This window comes from Anguilla anguilla, chromosome 6 (genome assembly GCF_013347855.1).
Source record: "Anguilla anguilla isolate fAngAng1 chromosome 6, fAngAng1.pri, whole genome shotgun sequence".
In the NCBI taxonomy this organism is placed as follows: Eukaryota; Metazoa; Chordata; class Actinopteri; order Anguilliformes; family Anguillidae; genus Anguilla; species Anguilla anguilla.
In genome coordinates this window covers 15,463,877-15,486,774 of record NC_049206.1, presented here as the reverse complement: position 1 = coordinate 15,486,774, position 22,898 = coordinate 15,463,877, and the positions used below count along the sequence as shown (strand labels likewise).

General features: G+C 46.9%; 1 protein-coding gene across 2 annotated transcripts in view; it reads right to left on the bottom strand.

Annotated features, from left to right (window-relative positions):
• Positions 1 to 219: 219 nt before the first annotated feature.
• LOC118229504 (low-density lipoprotein receptor-related protein 8-like) overlaps positions 220 to 22,898 on the bottom strand; it is a 73,114-nt gene continuing 50,435 nt past the window's right edge. The window contains exons 6-18 of one of the 2 annotated variants that reach the window (XM_035421492.1): positions 21,334 to 21,456; positions 20,604 to 20,726; positions 19,039 to 19,158; positions 18,812 to 18,937; positions 12,000 to 12,171; positions 10,131 to 10,358; positions 9,172 to 9,290; positions 8,520 to 8,659; positions 6,349 to 6,490; positions 5,181 to 5,333; positions 4,856 to 5,080; positions 2,850 to 2,918; positions 220 to 1,210 (exon numbers count right to left, since the gene is read on the bottom strand). In XM_035421492.1, coding sequence (XP_035277383.1) covers positions 909 to 1,210; positions 2,850 to 2,918; positions 4,856 to 5,080; positions 5,181 to 5,333; positions 6,349 to 6,490; positions 8,520 to 8,659; positions 9,172 to 9,290; positions 10,131 to 10,358; positions 12,000 to 12,171; positions 18,812 to 18,937; positions 19,039 to 19,158; positions 20,604 to 20,726; positions 21,334 to 21,456 — 2,042 coding nt within the window. In that variant the 3' untranslated portion in view covers positions 220 to 908. The remainder of the gene's footprint in view (positions 1,211 to 2,849; positions 2,919 to 4,855; positions 5,081 to 5,180; positions 5,334 to 6,348; positions 6,491 to 8,519; positions 8,660 to 9,171; positions 9,291 to 10,130; positions 10,359 to 11,999; positions 12,172 to 18,811; positions 18,938 to 19,038; positions 19,159 to 20,603; positions 20,727 to 21,333; positions 21,457 to 22,898) is intronic. The other variant, XM_035421493.1, reaches the window with a different exon arrangement.

Genomic DNA, 22,898 nt, shown 5'->3' with positions numbered 1-22,898 from the left:
ATTAAGCTACAAAACGAAAAATGAACTCAACAAAGAACTCCATAAAGATGCTCCTTGATGGCAGTTGTATCAGGTCATGCAAGGGTAAAAGCTCAAAAACACACTGATGAGCAGTGCAATTAGTCCCCAATGAGCAGTGCTCAAAAGAGCACAATTAATAGAACAAAAGTGAAACGGTAAATCAAATTTTCTCTATAGACCAGACTCACTGACATGGAAAATATAAAGAAATAAAACAAATTTACTGACCGACTGATTGAGGGTGTTTGAGACAGAATGACTGAGCGAGTGAGTGAGTGAGCGAGTCAGTGACTAGTGACTGACAGACTGACTGATGGACTTATCCACAGCGGCATCCCTGGCTGTCTCTCATTCTGCTGAAGGGCACATCGTACGAGGCAGAAAGGTTGGCAGAAAAACAATGATTAAAACAACATGTAAAACGCATCAGAAACACTAAAGATAATGTGGTCAAATAAACCGCCTGATAAATCATAGGACAAAATAAAGCACTGGATTGTCCCGTCAATTAAGGTGCTGCTATTGCGGTGTTCCTTCCTAAAGCCTGCTTGCCGAAGCAGCCCTGCTCTTCCCTCCAAAGAGAGGTAGCCTCAAGCAAAGGAACAGCTCTCCTCTTCAGTTCCTCCAAAACATGGATGACATTTTTAAGATAAAAAAAGGACACACAGCACTGGAGCACGGTCCTTTGGCCCTTCCTCTAAACACACGGTGGCAGCAGCTGCACTGTCTATAAAGGGAGGAGCGGTAACATGAGGGACTGAGGCTGAACAGGATGCCCATCCTGGCCAGTGGGCGGAGCCTGGCGGGGAGGGGGAGGGGCTCTGTGCGTCATCCATGTGGCTCTTCTGTCCTCCACAGGGGCCTGGCCCGGCCCCTATAGCCCGTCCTCATTTTGCGCCAGACAGCATGGGCTGGCCTGAGTACCAGTGGGTCGCCGTATCCGGCACACTGCCCCCCAGTGGCAGGGCGATAAAGGCGGGGCAGGCGCCACCACCCACAGCCGGGTAGGCGTGGCCCAGGGGCTCGGACGTCCGGCCGATGTGGATCTCGTCCTCCTCCTCGCCGGTGGTCTTGCGGTAGACGGGGTTGTCGAAGTTCATGCTCTTGGTGTTCTTCCTTCGCCAGTTGCGCCAAACCAGGTAGGCGGTGGTGCACAGCAGGCCCACCATCACTGTGGCAACGACAGGAACTGCATGCGTTTAACACACAGCCGCAGACACAGCGGTGCGTTAACACAGTCAGAGCAAGCCAGCACAGCTTCAGTTACACAGACACAGCCAAGAGCATTAATAACCAGAGCAGCGCAGTGCGTACCAGCTAAAGACGTAGACGCAGCCAAGCTTGTCAACAGACAAAGCAGCACAGCACAGCTGCTCAGATTTAGCTGCTCAGATTGAACACAGCCAAAAATGTCAACACAATCAGCGTAGCCCAGATGCACAGTTACACAGACAGCTAAGCGGGCTAACACAGTGCAAAGCAAACAAGCTAAGCCAAGCACATGCAATGGAGCTCCCCAACACAGACGATGGTGAGGTGGTGGCGCTCACACTGTTTCCAAAACTGTACTATTTAACATCTCGATCTACCATCCGTGTTGATATGCTTACTAGCACATACGAAAATCGAGGCTTACGCCTGATTCTGTTTAGCAGGGAGGACAGCAGTGAACGCCGATTGTACACAAGGGTTTTTAAACCATGCCATATTTTTAAACCAGGCTCATATTTCAAAATGCATTAGTAGGAATTGGACATGCTGGTTCTCATATTATTAAAAAAGAATAACAGATCTCCTATAATCTAGAAGTTAAAAAGATAATAAAATCACTGTATGGTGCAAAGCATTCAATTTGCCATTCAGTTTGTCTAAATGTCAATTTCTATTCACATTAACAAGGTTAAGCGATGGACCTGTTTTCACAATTTAAATTTATACTTAAACATCTCATCCTACAATGCTTTAAATTGAGCTAGCAAACAATGTCAGCTAATTGAGCAACTATCTGACACAAGTGGAAGAGAGCCCCAGCCCTCAGTAAGGGCGAAAGCTTTGATTCCAGGGCTTTGAAAGGAGATCCTCTTTGTTCACTGAAATGCTTCTCTTAAGCTCTACAGCGACTGTGCCGGTACACAAGCCTATGCTGAGAAACAGACGTAAAGCCGACTCAAATCTTCAGGATCTCAAAGCAGAGGACGTGCTGAACGCTCTTCCGCCATTTCGTTTGATGTGCCCAGACTGGGAAGGAGCTCAACGCCAAAGGGACGGCAAGCCAGCGCTGCACTTCCTGCTCAACGCATAGCATAGACTCTGAACACGTTGGACGTCTGCCACTCCATTACTAAAATATTGCACTGGATCCTCTGATCTCATTACAGGCTCCGTTTGCTTAATTGCAGGCACATGCCAGCTGAACTGAACTGGTCCCAGTTCAGCTGGCTGGGACTGGAGTGAACCGGAGTTAAGACTGGTAATGCCCAGCAGTACTGTTACGTGGTTGTCTTTCATGCCATTGGTTCACAAAGGGGATACGCAATACGCGCTTGCCACTGATGCGCACACCAATCAATTCAAACATGGCATTTTTTGCATAATAAAGAGAACATACATGCAGTTGAGCTGATATGTATAAAAAAAACATATCATATCTGAACTATATAGTTTTAATAAGGGGTGGATACAGGAAATGTATTTGCTTATTAAGCGGAATGGGAGCTCAGAAATTTTGGGAACCATGGTTTTACGCAGTAGAAAACATAATTCATAATTCACATTTCAGGGGTGAGCAGGCATGATGGGGGTGGGTATGGCTCAGGTGGGGTACCTACCTATGGGGATGACGACGCCCAGCACCGCCACTGTGATGTTGCTCCCCAGGAGCTGGAGCCCATGTCCCGCTGGAAGACAGACAGGAAGTGTAAGGACAGAAGGACCCTATTCGTTCATGTGATCCTCTCCAGTGGAGGGTCCATTGCTGCTTTGACTAGCCCCCTCAACTTGGCACTACAAGAGAAATCATTTCTCCATAGAAGCACCAACACCTTCACGCCTCTGCCATGTTCTCTATGGGAGGGGTTTACATCCCCCTTCCTCTTTCCCATAAGGAGTCCAATCAAACGCTTCGACCACACATTGCAGGGGTTTTGGAGTGAAAGTTTCAAGTCCCAGTTTATGTTAATTTTTTTATTTTTTTCAACCATTTTGGAATACTAGCCACAGTTGACACTGACATGGCCAGGATTTCAACACCAGACAGTGCGACAATATAGTCTGCTATGTAAGTCACGAACTAAGATTAATGAAACCAATGACCAGTGTTTTTAAAAGCAAGCTTAGCTTCATTAACATTATTACTATTGTTATTTTATTTTTTCTAATGTTACTGTTTCATATTATTCTGTCTGTTTGTTTGATTTTATGACTCACTATAATCTTGTATGTATGGTATGTATTTTATGTTCGGACCCCAGGAAGATTAGCTGCACACTGCGTATTGCTAATGGGGATCCTAAACAAATAAATAAATAAATTAACAAAATAATCTCAGAAGGGCATAACGGTGTTAAGGAATTCCCCTTACATACACTGGCTTGACCCAGTCACGTGACTCTGGGTCTGTGACAGAGTGGGACCGCTCATCTGTTGACTGTGCTCTTAGAACATCGCTAACTGGTCTCAGTACTGCAGTGACATGCGATTCAATGATGGACATTAAGGTTCAAAACAAGGCCCTGGAGGTGCCGTAGTTTCTCGTTCCATTTGTGCCTCTGGGCCGTCGCTCCATTCCTTTCTTATTATATCATTATTTTATGACAGTTTTGCAGGAATTAATGGCTTCGCTTCTGGAGCTCGGAGGGTTCCGCAGCGGACGGAGAGAGAATTAAAATTCTGGTGCGCCGGAGAGCTCATGTTCGGCGTGGGTGAAATCACAGGACCGGGCGCCCCGAGCGCCACACCGTTAGCGTCCGCTAAAGCTCGTCGCTCACTCGCGCGCAGCCCAGTCCCGCTTAGCTCCAGAGCGCCAGTGCGTTCAAACATCCTCTTTCCCTTTCCCCAATCTCCAGCGAAGCTCTGTGCGCAGGTCAAACAAATCTCAATTCTACAGCCCTTTCATTTTAACCATAATCTCGCTCTCATTTTGAAACTGCCACCATTTATCATGGAGCCATTTCGGCTCGCGACGCTCGCTATCAATTTAGGGAAGTCTGTTATCAGAGCCGCCCGCTCGCCTGTTCAATGTTCGTTTCGGTTTCCCGCTATCAGCGTTTTCTGCGGCTTCCACTGCAGTGCCTTCTCTGATGAGGGCATTTTCAGGGACGTGGTTCGAAATCCACCCATATTTCCTGTTTTTTTTGTCCTATATCCCCTTTGCCATTAATTGCACGGCCCAGAGTCTCACTTTGAGAGCTCGACAGCTGTCTGCGTCTTTCAGAGCTGAGAGTCTCATCCCATATACTCTGACTGGAGAGAGGGAGAAGGAAACAGAGTTCACACGCAGGACACACACAGGGCTGAAGGGACCTGTTTTCTCCTCTTCATTAGACACGGCTGCTAATTCACCTCCTGATTACTGTGGTCTCACTGCCACTGCTCACTGCTGTGCGTTCCCCATGTGATTACTGGAGTCTTCAGAAACACTGACCACTTCACGTAGTTCTGCAGCGTTTATCAACACGCACTTATCTAATTGCTACAAAGATAACGAGTCATTTACCAGCTGTGCCTCGTATATGTTCTCAATTATACACTCTGATGCAGAAAACCACACACACACGCACACAGACGTACATGCACACACACACACACACACACACACACGGACGCACACACTTACCCCTGTGAGAGGGGCTGCTGTTCTCTTCCATCGAGCTGGAAGCAGGGGGCAGGGTCCCAAGGGCCGGTTGGGGGGTGGAGTTAGATGGGTTTGACACGACAGAGGAGCTAGAAAACGCTGACAGAGGATTGGTCGGAGCGATCGTAGTGCGGGCCGTTGCTGTGGTTACGTCTGTAACAATGGTGCTGCTGGCCATTGATTCTTTAGGACTGGCTGCTGTAACAGCTGCAGAAGAGAAAAACATACATAATATGGAGATGCTCATTAGCGGAGGCACAAGTAGCACGCTGTGATATGGGTCAGGTGACGCGGCTCCGCCCCTTACCTATGACGCAGTGGCGCATGTCATCGCCCAGCTGGTGGCCGTCAGGGCAGGCACAGGTGTACTTCGGGGAGTTGTCTGTGATCTGTGGGGCCTTCAGACACAGGTACTCGCAGCCCCCATTGACCATACCCCCCATGTTGCAGCTGTCTGGAGCTGAGTGACAGGAGCATATTAACAAAAAAAACACATCACGACTGCACAAAAAAGCAACACGGCTCAACAAAATGGCTACTGCACAACAGACAGAAAACCATCCTTCCACAGGATAATTTTCTTCCAGCCATCAATGTCATGATAAATCATTTCAATTTCCATGCACAGTGAAGTGCTGTTCCTACATTCTTGCAACATACACATATTTTTACAAATAATTTATACTTTGAACCACTTCACATCTGGAGTTGAGGTGGTTAAATCTCCATTAATATTGGCGGAGTAGAACTACTGCAGGCTAAAACGTATACAACATTGCAAATTTCTCAGATATGCTGAAGAATCCTGGAACAGTCCAATGTCCTTCCTCCAAGGATCATTGATTTCAAAGATCAAACACAATAACGGGAAAAAAAAATCTGAAAATTTCTGCCCTGAAGTATGTGCTGAAACAAGCAATGAAGGGCTTTTAATTCTTCCTGTGTGATGGAAGAGTGGAGAAAGGAAATCTAAATCACACACAGTTCCCGGGCTGTTCTTAATTAAAATGTAATTTATTCTGTTCTTTTTTTTACCTTTCAGAGGAAAACCCAATCTCATCACTAGATTGCATTACTGAGGTGCTCAGCTGGCGAGAGCCTTGCGTGGTGACATATTTAAGCTCTGGCCATCATAAAGCCGTACACAGTTAAAGAACATTCATGCAGTACAGTATGCTGCTTATCTTCCTCTCTGGATGTGCCATGGCATTTTCAGGACAGCTCACTCAATGCCTATTCATCTTTGCGCAGCGCGCTTTACTTATTAATGCACAATGTGTAATCAGGGGCTAGACCACAGACTGAGGGAATAATTACTCTCTGCTTGGCCGGCCAGGGGAGGATCAGACATTCAAACAGAGAGGCGCCCGCACATTTCACTCTCTCACACACACACACGCTACACAGCCACACGCACATACGCTGCCCGTGTTCCTCTCTCAGGTGACGGGGGGCGGTTGCCGTGGGCGACTCACCTTTGGGCTGCCGGAGCTCGTGGAAGACCAGAATGTCGTGGGGGTTGTTGAGGTGCTCGGCCAGCGCGGTCACCTCCTGCCCCGTTAGCCGGTTAGCGCTGTAGACTGCCTCCTTCTCCAGGTCTGTCCAGTACAGCCGGTCCTGCCGAAACACGCCAGGCACCTTAAACATGGCTCTGCCAGCGCTGCCTCTGCTCCTAGCCGAAAGGGTTCCCTAAATCACCAGCTGGGTCCTCTAAATCACAAGCTGGGTCTCTTAAATCACCGGCCCTCTCCCATCACACAGCTGGAGGACTGCTCCAGAACATTTACAAAGAAAGAAGATCTCTTAAATCACTGCCTGGGAGGCCCACATCTTATATAGATCCATAAAATAATGCCATCATGTTTTAAACATGCTTCCATGTGCTAGTGTGTGCAAAACTGAGCTGCCGCCTGCAGAACGTGCCAAAGATTATCCATTTTACTGAGGTGCAGGTCCTCAACTGCTAGGTGGTCATTTTAAGGTACCTTCAGGCATAAAAGTTTGGCAGCCCTCGTCCTAAATCGCAGGTCCTCAACCATCAAACAGAGAGAGCTCTGTTACTTTCCACATAAAGAAGAAGGGGAACTCTAAATCAGAGTGGAGACCATGTTCCGGGCCATGTACAGAGGAACAGGATCTACTGAATCACAGTGGCGGTCCTGTTCCTGACCCAGTACAGAGGAACAGGATCTTCTAAATCACAGCACAGGAAGGATCCTCTCTGTAGCAGGGCCCAATTACTGCTGTGTTTCAGCTAATGGCGTTTCTCACAGGCCAGCCACCGGGGTTTTGGATGAGTCAGGCCTGGACACAGTGCACTTACAAAAGGCTCCTCATTGCCTTCCACAGATAACGCTGCCGATTCGGACAGAACCGTTTCTCTCTGGGCCTTGGCAGCCAGAGATTTACATGCCGCTGCCAAACCCGCGGTAGAAACAGAAAAGCCGGCTCGTGCCAGAATTGCCCCAGACACAGTCTATATGAAAAAAAGAAAAGAAATACAAATCACGGCGGTCTGTGCTGAATCACCAGTCACCGTGATGGCTAACGACCAGCAACAAGCAAAATGCAGTGATACAGTAACCGCTTGAAGTGAACACGGGGTAGTGACAGAGGGAGTACGGCTTTGGTGAAGCTCTAAACCCATGTTCAGCCAACACAGGTCACACACACGATTCCATCTCTGCAGCGCTCCAGGGGATTCGAAAGATCGTGACTGATTTCTGTCCTGGTGTTTCAGCGGTGGGACGACCTCCCCCGTGGCAGCCAGAACAGCAACAGAGTCGGACGCCATTTTCCAGCGTCTCTTCAGACAGCACCTGGACTAAGACACTTACCTGTCCTGCACTTACCCTCAATAAAACGAAACCTTCCCTAACCCGTACTCGATGCTCGGCACAGACACAGTAGCGAACGCAGCGAGTGAGCCTATTAAACGCGACGCGCTGAGGGGGACAGAACGTAAATGGCATTAGCTGCGTGTCGGCGTCAGCGCGGATGGCTAACCGCGGAAGGAGGCTCCCTCCCCTGGTAATTACAGTCGCCGCGCGCCGCGAAAAGCCCCGGCTCCCTCAGCGATAACCGCGGCGCGCGGCTGTAACCCACACGAGCTCATAACACACATCAGCAGAGCGCCGGAGGTGATATTATTCCGTATTTGCGTTATATTAGACCGTACTAAACCGTAGCTACGATTACATGATTTTTTTTTTTACCCCCGCAGGGACAATTTAGCGGCGCGGCCGCCGTATCGTGGAGTGGGGTGGCGGCCGGTTTAATCCCGCCGTGAGGGCCTTTCAATCTGGCTGCTGTCGCGGCTGCCGCTGTGGGCTTAGGGGTCATTAATCAAGTGAGCTGCATTACCTTCCACCTGGGGTGGCCTGGCTGCTCAAACCTGACACAGCATCCCCCCCCCCCCCCACGTGTGTGTGCTACCTTAAACACAGTGAGTGTGATGCTTAGGTGTGCCAACATTTTTTTGGAACGTACCCTATTTCAAACAAAAAAACTTTTTAGCCTACGGGAAATCCTCCCGTATTTAGTCTCCCTTTAGCCTCCCGTGTTTAGCATATTTCAGAATAACTTATTATTAAACGGCTTATTCAAGAATTTCGGCTGAATCATTTAACTGGGCCCTGGATGTTACCTCAAAGACGGAGAGGGCGAAGGGGTGTCCCAGCTGCAGGGGGGAAGACAGTAGCACCCTCCTGTGGGCTCCACTGAAGTCCACACTGGAGATGAGGTGCAATTTAGAGTCCACCCAGTACAGCCGCCTGTTAGGGAGGTCTGCAACGCCCCAAAAACACACACACACACACAACCAGCACAGAAACATGTTATAGAGGTCTGCAACACCCCAAAAACACAAACACACACCCAGCACAGAAACATGTTATAGAGGTCTGCAACACCCCCAAAACCCACACACCCAGCACACCCACATGTTAAAGAGGTCTTCAACACTCCAAAACACACACAACCAGCACAGCCACATACTAAAGAGGTCTTCCCCACCCCAAAACACACACACCCAGCATAGCAACATTAGGGCAGTCTGCAACACCCCAAAAACACACACACTCTGCATAAGCATGTTAGGGAAGTCACATGTTGGCATACAGCCACAGTGTTGCTCCTATTAGTCATTACAATATTTACAGTACATAAAAATACTGTTGCTGTTGTTGGAGTCGTATTGAGTGGAGAGAAAATATCACAGGCTCATGTCCTTAGAGAAGAGTGAGAATATAAATATCAACACCCCCCCCCCCCCCCCCAACCTTCAGAAAGACCCTTACCCAGCGTGATCCCATTGGGCCACTCAATGCTGTCCGACACCAGAACTTGCCGGTCCACCCCATTCATCCCTGCCCGCTCAATCTTGGCCTGCACCCCCCAGTCTGACCAGTACATGAACCTAGAGAAGAGAGGAAACAGTAGCAGGAGCCATCTTTTGTACAGCAGACAGCAGTAGGCAGCGGGTTAAACGGTTCAGAGCTAATTAAGTGGTTGAGCACAGTCCTCGGGCGACAGTATCTCCGTCACTGCAGAAAACTGTGCTCCTGTAGCTCTCCCTGTTTCCCATGCTCTTATGACTTTGCGCTTCGTAGAGAGGAGATGAGGCCCGTGGGGGGGGGGGGGGGGGGCTGGGGAGATGGGGAGGGAGGGAGAAGAAAAAGAGCAAGAGAGACAGAAAGCGCCATTAGAGCGAGTGATAGAGAGAGAGCGACAGAGACAGAGCGAGAGAGACAGGGAAAGAGAGAGCGACAGAGAGCTCAGTCCAGTCTGCTGCTGTACACTGATGACTGAAGACATTCAGAGGCGCACATTAAACCCTCAGTGACATGCAGTGCAGTGGGCTTGTGGGTGAGACAAATCGGCGGAACAATATCACTCACTACGGCAGCTCTGCTCTACCCCCTTCCAACTCCATCATACATCCGCTCACTACGCCCCTCCTAATGCACCCATCCTCCCAGATGTCCCTTCCCACTGGCTCCATCCCCTTCCAACTCAATCACACATCCTCTCACTATGCTGCTCCTAATGCTCCAATCCTCCCAGATGTCACTCTGTCACATCGCTCTTGCGGTCCTCACCATCCAAGCACTGACTTCCTTTGCTCCGCCCCTTTTCACTGGCTCCACCCAGACTCCTTACCCCTACCGCTTTCTGTTCGCCCTGGTTATGTGCAATTGCCCGGCCCCTTTGCGCTGGCTCCGCCCTGGCCTCCAGGCTCCGCCCCTTGCCCTCTCACCCTTGCGCGGGGTCGACGGCGATGGCGCGCGGCTCGCTCGGCTCCGTGCTGATCAGGACTCGGCTCTTCTTGCCGTCGGCCGAGGCCACAGAAATGGACTTGCGCGCAGAATCGGTCCAGTACAGGTTCTTATGGACCCAGTCCACTGCCAGGCCCTGAGGGGACTGCAGGGAGGAGCCAATCAGGGTGGTGTGCTGGGAGGAGTCACTGGCCTTGCTAATGAACGCACTGTGGAGAGAACGGAGTACACATTTTAATTCTTCATTTGAAACCACAGTCGAACATAACAATCATGGATCCCATGTTCTAGATGTCAGAGATGTTCTTCGACTTTGTATCTACTCAATGTCATGCTCGCTCTCTCTCTCTCTCTCACACACACACACACACACACACACACAAATGTAGCAGTGCAGATGTAAGCTTACAGTACTCAACACAGAAGTCCAATATTTATTTTAGAAATATCGGTTGTGCTGAAAACTGGAATAATATGACAGAACGATGTGCCGTTGACAGCTGATATTTGGTCTGATTGAGTTACGTGGAATATAAACGGACGTGTCCTCAGCTATGCTCCACCGAAGCCCCGTGGGTAATGCATGGGTATTCTCACAACTCTCTTTCACAGGAGCTGATCTCTATCTTCCACAACCCATTATCACCTCTTATCACAGGGTGAAGGGAATCGCACTTTTTGGAAAAGCACTTGAGACAGGAGAAAGGAACGTCCTCGCGTTATACTGATCCGCTGAGCTCCCTGCAATGAAGAGGAGGCAGCTGTTCCGGTTTACTCTCGCTGATAAGAGTCCAAACAAGAAGAGCCACGAGGTAGGGGAGCGGGAGGGGGGCACTGCCGTTTCAGCCACAAGGGGTTTCGGTGCCCGTGAAAGCAAAGGTGCTCGGACAGAGATTAGACGGACCGACTGGATAAACAAAGGATTGGACACCGGGCTCTGATTGCCTGTGGTACTGTTTCCCTTATACGTCTTAATTACATACACAGTTTAAAATCCCATCGACTTGAGTGGTGGTAATCCACATTAATTACCAGAAAAGTGGGAGCCCGCAAAGCACGTAATTTACTAAAGATTTCCCGCTGTAAATCAAATAAATTTAATGGTGAGAAAATCAGACTTGGGATCCTGAGCTGAGGAGGGAAGCCAGTGCAGGGAAATGCTAATGTCACTGTCATCATCTTTCAAAGTTTAATATGGCTGGATCTGTGAGGGTAGAGAGAACAATTTCAGAGACCTGTGCGTGTGTTCGTGTGTGTGTGTGTTTGTGTGTGCGTGCGTGCGCGCATGCGTTTGTGTGTGCGTGCGTGATTGTGTGTGTGCGCGTGCGCGTGTGCGTGCATTGGAGGTGGATATAAACTCTAATTCTGATGAATAATTCAAAGAAAAAGAGACTGGTCCTCTCAGGGACACAAACACAACAGACACTTCAAAGGTCAACGAATACATTTCACCCCTGACGCACGATTGATTCAGCATATTCACTTATTTATTTATTTATTAGCATATTTTTTTATATGTGAGAGCTACACTTCTTCACGACAACAGACCTGACCCCGGCCTTTAGAGCTGCCACACCTTACAGGCATTACCCATCAATCTGGCGCCATTCTGCTGATGGACAAAACCGCCTAAGATTGGCGAGCAGGAGGAAAGGATGCCTCAGCAAACCTACAGGTGGCAAGTACTGTAACTGACAGATACTTTCCTGTCAAAATAGATTTCTATTTGGATTTAGAATATATTCAGGGCTGACAGAGAGAGTGAACAGTATGGCGCTGACAGTAATACTGAGAGAGTGAAGAACAGTGTGGAGCTGAAAGGGTGATGACTACAGACAGTAGCCGGGCACCTGTAGATCTTGCGGTGGAAGAGGTCAGTCCAGTAAATCTTGTTGGTGCTGACATCCACATCCAGCGCCACTGCATTCTTCAGCATGGGGACGACCAACGTGTAGTCCCTCTTCATCAGGTCGATGCGGCGGATTTCATGGCGGTTGGTGAACATCAGGTAAGGGCTCTTACCTGCAGGGGGACCAATGGATGCAAAGGAGAGGGGTCAATAAACAGGGTCTCCTTCAGGGACATTTCATGAGTGTTCGTTTTTGATCTCATGCAAAATGACCAACATCCATAAACACATTTGTCCTTTGGAAAACCCAGGCAGGATAGCAATAGGTAGAACTTGCAGTTATTGAATTTCAGTATTAAAATCCCCACTGAAATTCTAAAAACAAACAAGAATTATTAAGAATTACTCAAAGAAGGTCAGACATTTATTGACATCTCAATGTGTTTACCGATTAGTTTTTCTTTCATTGCTTGAATGTATTTCAAGCTCTGTTTAAAAGGTATTGCAAGATTAAAAATCTTTTTTTACTGTGTTGTTAACAACGCACGCCCGGTTTCCAATGGGTATTACGCTTACAGTGGATGCTGCACTCAATCAGCATTTGATCTTAATTGGGGACAATATTAAATAGATTTAATTAAATGTAGGCGCTCATTTTTTCACAAATACAGTCCAGGGAGTCCTGAAATAATTAAAAAGAATCATATTATCATATTTGTGCTTGCAGTAGTTGATAAAGAGAGAGAGTTTTGCATTGGATCGTTTGTCAAAGGAAAGCAAAACCGGTGATTAGCATACTCACAAAAAACTTTGCTTTTAATTAGTATGCTTGCAGCTACACTACTGCACATGTTTACAGTGCTAATTTTTAAGCAGTTCACAAGAGACAACATTACTCACTGTTAGCAAAACATCTCCTGCTTAAGAATAAATCCACAAACATAACACCACCTACAATATATCTGAATGTTTTCCTGTAAAAATTATGCATTTCTTTTGTCACCCTAACCTGTCAGGCAAACCAGGCTTTTGATTTCCGGCAAATAGTCTGTGATTAGCAGATTTTTACTTCCAATTCCAATCTTATTGCCACGGCGAGAAAAATGACCTCCTTTCACATCTCCCCTTTAAACACAATGAAAATTGGAAGACCCAGAGACAGTGGTCTCCAGGTACAGCTCACAAGATGGAGAAATTATTTGAAGCTTTTTCCTTTTTCAGCTTCTCTCCCACAACAGTTTCAGGTGGTGGCTCTCTCTGCGTACAGGCCATGATGCCTTCGTGTCTGACTGTGTTTGATGCTTTCGGGGAGACGCGACAGAGAGGGACGGGTGGTACAGCGATGTAGCACACGCTTACATGCACCTAAATTACCAATGACCTAATGACCGTTACTGTCACCCAATCCACTGCCAAAGGGTGAAAATAATTGCATTTCTTTAAATAGGTGTTTTGCATTATTCCACCATTAGGAATGTACAATCATAGCCCCAGGCCTCTCCAATCCCTACAGCATACATCATCTCCATCCAATTGGAGGAGAGCCTCCATGAAAAGCCTGCCAACCAATCGCGCTTCTTCTCACTTTACAGCCCAGCTGCTGAACTGAGCAGGCCTTGCCCCGTGGGACTGAGGACCTTACGTAGCTGACATGTCCCTCATCAACTAGAGTAAATGAGACTGCAGGAGAAGGTGACCCAGCCCAATGAATTCCTCCGCTTGCCTGGCTACAGCAATCCCCTGCGTGACACGGCTCAGGCTGGTCACTTCTCTGCACCTGTGTGATGATGCAATCTGTCCTGACTGAGACCTACACTACCTCCTCCTTCTCTGAGGGAGGACAGTTCCACTGCAAACTGACTTGCGGAGGGGAAACTTTACCATTGCCTCCGCCTCCACAGCGATGTTGTATTCTTTCCGGTCCCCTGTGGCCTCTGATTTTAACAGCGCCCTGTTTGTTCGGGTCTTTGAATTTAACCGCACTGTTTATCCAGTCCTTTGATTTTAACAGCACTGCCGGTTATTTTTCTGCATAAAAGCTCTGTCTGATCCACTGCCTTCATCCAGGTCACTGGCCTTCACTGCGCACCTGACACAACCACATTAAAGGCAGTGACCCATCTCTCCTGCCGTTCTAGAAATAGACAATAAAACCCAGTCATTATTGTGTTACCCTCTGTTATTCTCCATAAGCTAAGCCTGTTTTCAGCCTTCACTGAATTTTAACTGTATAAACATCTAGCTGTGCTCAATGCTACAGATGAGTATCTTACCTTACTCAGAAACAACCTGACTCCAATCCAGTGAAACCTGTCTTATTTAACTGTAGATGAACCTGCATCGCTACTCTGGTAGAAAAATCTAATTTAACACCCAGTGAGACCATAAATATGATATTGGGCATGCATCATGGAATACAACCGGAACACTGTAGTCTTAGCCACCTGAATACCACTGAGGGCGACTGCTCTAAACACAGCTGAGGACTATTTCCTCTAGCTGTTGCTTTCCCATACAGACCCTTCATGTAAAGCAAAACTTATTTTTCAGCCCAGCCAGGTTGAGTTGTACGCTTGTGTCAGCAGAGCCGCACTGGGCTGTGCTTCAGCCCCGGAGCCCCAGGGAAGGGGGCGGAGACGAATAATGTGTCCCACTGCTCGTCCAATCACTCCTCCAGACCACCGCAACTTTAATGGCACCAGCCCATCTCCCAGGGCTCCCACTGTCCTCAGATCACACGCATCGCTCGAGAAAAAAAAAATCTCTCCCAAGATCAGATGGCTTTTAATCTATAATTACCCTAGTCTGCCTCCTCTGTGTTTTAAACGTTAGAATAATGGAATTCTTAATGTATCTAATGTTCCGGGCTGAGGCTAAATTAAAAGGTCCTTACCATAGTGGCATTAAAAAATAAAACTTCTAAAAATATTCTCGTAAAAATCTGTGTCACCACTAACTGCATGAGGTCTGTACAGAGTTCTTCAAAAGTGGCTTATTAACTCCACGTAATACATTTCTTAGACTGCAATAATTGTTATAACTACTGAATATACCATAATGACAGCAATACTAAATGGTAGCCGGTGAACACGTATAGTGAAAAACCCTCGTGCTCACCCAACACAAGACCCAAAGTTTCTGCTTGGTGCAGGGTTTTCTTCACCTTAAATGATATTGTGCTGTTGGTTTCAGACAGCTATTGCAGGGTTTTGCTTTATCCGGCCATACCTTACACCCGATAAGAACTAATGGGCCATTCCATCGACCATGTTATACTACTGCCTTCTGCGACTCCCCAGGCATTTTATAATGCAAGAAAAAATTACAACTAGACTGTTGTTCTTGAGGTATACACATGCCACGGGTAGCTAGCTGGTGGATCGTGAAAGTGTTTTGTGCTCATCTGTTTCCTAGCTGAGATATGGCTGAATATTTTATGATAAACACAAAGAATTCTACCAGCACCGTCACTGCAAACCAGCAGAATTCCATGTAACTGCCACATCACTCAAAACAACCATGTTTTGGTACTCCTGTGGAGTAACAAATCAAGTGAATTTGGAGAGGCACGGCAGCCAGAAATACTGTAAATATATTCTACTCACTAAAAGCCTCACTAAATAAAAACCGATTCAAAGTATCAGTTCTGTTTATTTTGAACGATTATGTAGTCTAACATTACAAGGCCGGTGGTGTCCATTTTCCCCCACACTACCCTGCTCCACTTCTCCAGTACAGGCACATTCTCACGGCACACATAAACATACTTGATTCAGCAATACAGCGGACTGATAAGTCATACTATAAAGAAGCTTATCTGTCTCAGTAGGGAAGCTTTAAAGCCCAGCGGTTGTGTATCGCTGGCTGCCTACAGCGGGCTTAAACATGAGTGGGAGTATATCTCTCAGTATACTCACCTGCGGCTATCTGTGCACCGTTGCAGGTGTTGCCCTCTGGCTGTCGCAGTGGGATTAATTCGACCATTTAACGAGCCGTCTCTCTAGCTGCCTTATCTCTCCAGCACACTAACGACGAGGGCCGTAATTAAGAGACTGTTTCGCTACGTCCACCTCTTTCAGAACCCAGCGCAGAGGAAATGGGATTTCATGCCCGTTCTTCATCTTTAAGAGGTGCCGTGTTATCAAGTGCCACAACACGCCCCATGCATTGACATGGAGAAAGTGCTTTCTACTGACACAACAGTAACAACCGGTGATCGACTACAGATAGAACCCATCACGCAGAGTGGCCATTTCCTCACAATTCTCCAATCGGCTCTCTCTGTGTAGGCCCACATTCACACCTGACATCATTATTTTCCTGAATACAGAGCAGAACTGGTTAGCTATAAGAATCGCGTCTGTAATTTATTTTTAGAAGCTGAAGCCAGCGCACTCGGTTTCATTTCCAGAGGGATGTCTTATCTGCGCAGACACACCGGCGTTACGAGAAAACACAAAGGAAGGCGATGAAGCCCCCAAGCTGAGCTGACAATCCCTTTTGCACATTGAGATGTATCATTGCCCGTACACAAGAAAAGAAGAAAAAAATATTTAAATGAGGACATTCACACCTCGGTGGCAGACCAAGGTTCTGCTAAAAACGTCCTTGAAAACAACACCCTGCTTTCTGTACTAAACCCAAATCTTTGCTGTCAGACCCATCAAGCATCAATGTGTGCAGCTGGGGCGTGGAAGACATACTGAACCTCTTCACTCAGTGTTCTGGAAGATTCCCCGCACCGCCCGAGGGTAATCACTGACAACTGGCGAAGGATATCTGTCATATGTGGCTATTTAAGGCTTTTCTCGGGGGAGAGCATTCCAGATTCATTACAGTTATTTCATTTTTCCTCAGTGGTTCAAATAGATAACTAAGGGTACTCCACCGGATAATTCACTGACGTTACAGCAGTTCTCATGGACTGTCTAGCACCATAATCCACCGATTAATGACACATTCAGATTTGTAAAATATAACATTACCTCAGACTGAAAGGTCAGTGGGCTATAAATGAACTTCTTTCTCACACCTGCATTTTCCTTTTCCACACACATGGTGATGCTCCGGGCAACCCACAGCCTCATCTTTCATTCCTCTATCATCTGCACTTTTCAGAAATTCAGTAATTTAAACAACAATCACCAGTACATTGTTTATTTACCGAAATCCCAGTTAACTAAGCTAGCCGTATGTACATGTTAAAGGAGAACATTTGTCTTCTCAAATATTCAGAACACCACACAAAAGCAGATATATAAACACAGAAACCCCAATGTAACAGCAATCTGTGTGCACTTTTGCAAGTTATATGCTGTGTCCTAATTGGCTCACCTCACCTGGCTTTTATTGGCTTAAAAAAGGCGGAATGAGGGATCGTGAGGGGCTCTGTCAGAAATGGTCAGTTAGATGAAAAATCACAGGCCCTGTGCAGTTTAATGATTGACCAGGAGTCTACCAGGAGCAGAAGTTTTTTAATACTGTAGCCAACCTTCTGACTGGTAGATGCATCTGTGCCTGAAGAACAACAGGCTAAATGAATGTAGAGAACACCCTAAAAATAACATGATTGTGCGAACTGAAAAAAAAGCAATTCTATATAATACAATATCCAATTACTGCTCACAAAATGAAACGTCTGGTGAGGTGCAGTACAGAGGAATAAGTAATAATCTCCTTCCCAGAATATCAAGTTGCCAGTGGGCCTTCATCTTCAAATGAGTTTGAAGCTTCCAGTCCTAGTGTGATGTATTTGATAATCAGGTTTCCGTCAATTATTATTTTTAGCACGGAGGAAGGGCTCTGTCAGCAGTCAGGAAAGATGTATGATGTGCGGGACAAACTCACCGAGCTTCATTAAGTCCACATTTCGACGACAGAACAGTGCAAACACCGAGATATTCATGAGCGGCGCAAAACTAAACAGGAGGCTAAATAAATAATAATCTCATCACACCGCTCAGAGAGTCGCTCGCGCAACACAATACCGCCGTTCCAGACAATGATCTTCCATCAAACCCCGCAGGGCTGGAGACTCACTCCGCGCGCCATTAAAAGCCTTCCAGCTCGATGCCGTCTTATTTATTCCCGCTAAACAAATACAATTTTTCAGCAGGCGGAGAGATCTTCCCTAAAACTCCCTCATTATGTATATCTCCAGCTAATGATTTTACCTGAGAATAACGATCCGAAAGCTTGCTCGTGTCAGGCCTTAATGGAGTGCGGTTTGAGGGATGGCGGTTATAATGGGGAATGTTTTCCTGTTGCTGTGGACTGACAGCACAGACATGTATCTGTCACAGACACAGTACCTGGCCCAGTTGTTAATAAATGCCATTTTCCTCTGTCTATAAGCAGGAAAGGCGTAAGTTATGCAGTTCGGAGGCAGGGTTAACTGAAGGAGTGTTATGGAATATGAATAAGGTAAAACAATATTCAACGTTAAAATATGATTAGCACCAAATTTTAAAGAACAGCTTACCAGAAGTCACACTTAATCTCCACTGCTAGCTACATGGCCTTAAATTAGCAAGCTAATTTAATAAAGTTATGCTGGCACTGGAGGATTGAGCATTTACACAACAGACATGAAACCCTCCCCCCTCAGTTACCTCATTTGCCTGTCAGACAATAAAATAAAATGCAATTAGATTTTTTTATACTATGTTCAACTTATTTCTTTCAATGGATTTAGAGGGGAAAGGCTTCTAGAAAAGTGTACCTAGACCATGATCATCAAGACCCTTTGTGCATGGGGTGTGGTCATGTTGTCAGTGCCAGTACCAGGTCGTTGTGGTGCCTGTGCGCTCTTACCCTCAGCCTTGCAGGTCTTGGTGACCGGGTCCATCTGGTAACCCTCGTAACACTCGCACTTGTAGTCGCCTTTGTAGTTGATGCAGATCTGGCTGCAGGCGTCAGAATTCTCGCACTCGTCGATGTCTGCGGAGGAACGTTGGAGACGCATCAACAACAGCCGGGGAAGGGTGGGGGAGGGGTGCAGGGTTTGGTGGAGAGAGGTCAAAGGTCACGGCGGCTGCTACCTCCGCAGGTCTTCTTGTCCAGCAGCTTGTATCCCGGGGGGCACTGGCATTGATATCCGATGGGCCGATCGATGCATATGTGCGAGCAGCCTCCGTTGTTGTCCTTGCACTCATTTAGGCCTGCGTAAGGGGAGGAGGAGTCAAAAATAACTTATGCACAACAGCACTGGGCTTGGGGTGTGATGAACTTACCGACCTTACAGCCACCAAAAACCAGGGCTGGGGAAAAAAAAAGATTAATACAGACTGTGGCTTATCTGCTATTCTGTACCAAACGGAAACAAATTGACTGCTTAGCTTCTAGTTAGGAACCAATGAGAGAATAAATCATAGACTTGTCACACTATTCTACAAAACTCATCCAGAACCATTGCAGTTTCAGCCATTTCATAGTCCTACCCCTCTGTTTGGCAGCTGTTTGGTGTTAAGCAAATATGAAATGAAGATAGAAAAATCTGATTAATTATTTGTGCTGCTGTGGAAATTTTTTTATAATGGGTTCTTTATTATACCATCTGTTTGCCTGTCGAAGCTTGCTGAAAATGGACTAGGGTGAAGTAATATTCAGAAACTCAACTGGCTAGCTAGATTAGCGTGTCCTTGTTTTGCATTTAGCCTGCTAGCTAATACAATACCACAGCACTGGAACATTCTGCCAAGTGACAGTGCATACGGTCTCGGCTGGAGAGCAGCGCTATTGGGATTCACAGTTGGACAGGCTGGTGGCGATGGGAGTACCAGTCATGGACAGAGCAGGAGCCTGAATATGTGGACTACTGAGACAGAGAAGAGGCTGAGCTTACAGTACAAGCTAAAGGCCTTTGTGTTCTGTATGTAGGAGAGAGAGTCACGTGGTTAGGGGAAGGTTGAAGGGCAGTAATTGCTGCAGTAAAAAACCTGTGTGTTCTCCTAACCCCCTCCCCCACTCCCCCTGCCTCGGTAGCATGTTGTCTGGAGAATTCATGGCCGATGCCAGACAGCCCTAGACTGAGCTGCATACCCTCCTCTCTGATCCAGCCTGTCAGGAACAGGCTGCATGCCACCGTGAGCTCATATGGGAAATCCATACTGTACAACAGCAATAATTCAGCATAAGTGATTTAACGCCATTAACATTTCAGGTAAAATCTGACCTTTTTTGTCAGCGAGTTAGAGTACCAGAACCTTGTCCTATCTAAATGATTCACTTTATATACACATGTGCCCAATATATCTCTCACAGAGTTAACAAAAGACACCGCAGCTGGATCAGAGCTAAACAAAAGCACCTGAACCGAGGTAGCCTGGGTCAGTAGGATAAATGATACAAAACCAGCAATAAGAGTGGTTTGTTAACTGCGTACGGCATGGTCGCCCAAAGGCAGTACACAAATTCGGTGTAGGAGCTCGCACTGAATGGAGAAGTTCAGGGTTTTACGCCATTTGATCACATGGAGTGAACTGATTTGTCAAGCTCTCTTCTGCTTTTGATCAATTGTAATCACTTGTTATCTTAGGACCGGCTGCTAGGCTCTGAGGGCGAGATGGACAGCGCGTTAACGACGTATTGGCTACAGCGCTCTCACCGCACTCTTTGATTGGCTCGTCTGACCAATCCTTGCAGTCCTTGATGGAGTCGCACAGCTTGCTGGCCTCGATGCACTCGCCGTTTTTGCACATGAACCTCAGCGGCCCCTCGCACCTGGTTGCTACAGGAGACACGGGACAACAAAAAGGAGATGGAGACTTTACCTTTACATGCAAAGTCATGTAATACAATAATTTGGGATTGTGGACGCCAATACAAGACCTCAAAACCTTTTGATGTAATGCACGCAGATGACACAAGACCTCACAATTATTCGATGTTAAGCATACGCACTATAAAATACCTCAAATTTTCTGTATTTCTTTGCATATGTTTCCTGTGAGTCAGTATTAAGTGCCCTGGCTCAGCGAGTCCACCAGGGAGGCTGATAAAAACATCAACATCCCTGTGAGTGGTACAAAGCCCCTGGATCAGAGCTTCACATGCAGGCCCGAATCCAGCCTGTTTGATCCCTCTGGACTGCTAAGAGCCAGGCTTTCAGTCTGAGCCATCTAACAACCAGGCTGTAATGAGCTATTTGTCATGACAGCGGAATGCTTCTCTTCTCCAGTTTCATAGACTTCACAGGAAGGACACCGGCAGGAAGACTACAAGGATTTAATGCTTTTATGGGCGTGTCATTGAATCCCAGAGTGCTTTTCAAAGGGAGCACTGGGCGGAGTTTTGGGAGGGATCAGCGTGACGGCGGGCCCAGGCGCTACACCCACTGTTGACGCAGCCGGCCTCGTCGCTGTTGTCCGGGCAGTCGTACACCTTGTTGCACTGCTTGGTGCCGTGGATACACGAGCCGTCGCCGCACTGGAACTCATCTGGTCGGCACGTCAGCAAGGCTGCAAGAAACGAGGTCACAGGAATGGGTGGAGTCAATGCAAATAAACTAAAACCTCTACGCTGGGCATTCTTCCACTCTTTTTTTTGTGTTTACTGTGTATAAATTGCACAGCAGTGTATACATGTACCTATAGTTGTGAATTTAGTTACACAGAAAATTCAGTGTCAACCATCTTGGTTTCAGCCATCATTGTCTACGTGTGGGCAGTATGTCTAGCACACATTCCTTAGAAAGGGAAATAAAATGTATTTACTGTGAGGACAAAATCCAGCTTTTTAGCACAAGACTCCACAGACACCCTCTCCTCAGTGAGGGAAGAGCAGACATGAGCGCGTAAGCGTGGATTTTATTTGTAGTGCGGCTCCATTGGGCAGCTCAAGTCCACAGGAGTGGAGATGTAAAGTATACTGACGCGTTTACTCATCCTGAGGCTGACGCGCGAGGGTAAACAACGCCATCTCTGCCCGTTCCTGCTGCTCCCCGAGAGATGAAGCTCTTACTCATTTATCTCTTTAATGTATTCTTTTTCTTTTCGTTTGTTTGTTTGCGTGATTTATGGATCTTTCCGACTATCGTTTGATTGTTGTTGCGCGGTACTGGGGTAAGGAGGGGATTATTCTTCTTAAAGACGCGGCAGAAACGCTGGCCATTGTCGTCCCGCGGCGAACGCTCACGCAAAAAATCTAATGAAAAACAACTCCGATGCAAATCGAGGGAATGCGCAACCGTTGGGGACGGGGTACTGTCTAAAATACGGAGAAAAGCAATGATATAGTCCGTAAAGCACCTGCAGAGGCAAGGCAGTCTGAAAAGGAGAAGCTCGTCCAAAGCCACAATATGAAGTTTCCCATATCTGTTATTAGCAGGGCTCTACGCTAACATTTTTTCCAAGGGGCACACTAACGCATCCCAATTAGTAGATGCGCTCCTAAATTATATTTTCCCACTTAGCGCACATCAATTTTTTGTGCAAATGCTCCTAAAATGGGAGAACTGTAGAGCACTGATTAGAACGGGATAAACTCATTAGATGTGTCCATTCTCAAACGCAACCCATTTCACTCCCGGACTACATTACTAAACTTGTTTGCGCATTCTTTTCGAATTTACAATCTGGCACAAATCAGTTAATTTTCAGGCAAAATTTATGATGATTTATTCAACATTACCTACGTTTGAACACACAGGACCGATGCTGCATTAAAATGAAACATTACCTTCTGTGTAAATGCATGGGGTCTCTTGCTGTGTCATATTTCCACTATCTAATTACTAGCGTCATCTCCTTTATTGGATGAAAGCACACCTTTTAGCCGAGAGCGTGCACTAAATATTTGCATATTACAGATGCTAATCGGCGAGCTGCGCAGATGAGATTTAGAATGCGTCCACTGGAGCCCCTGCGGGCTAGCTTTCCTCCTCATCCTGAGCCACACGCTT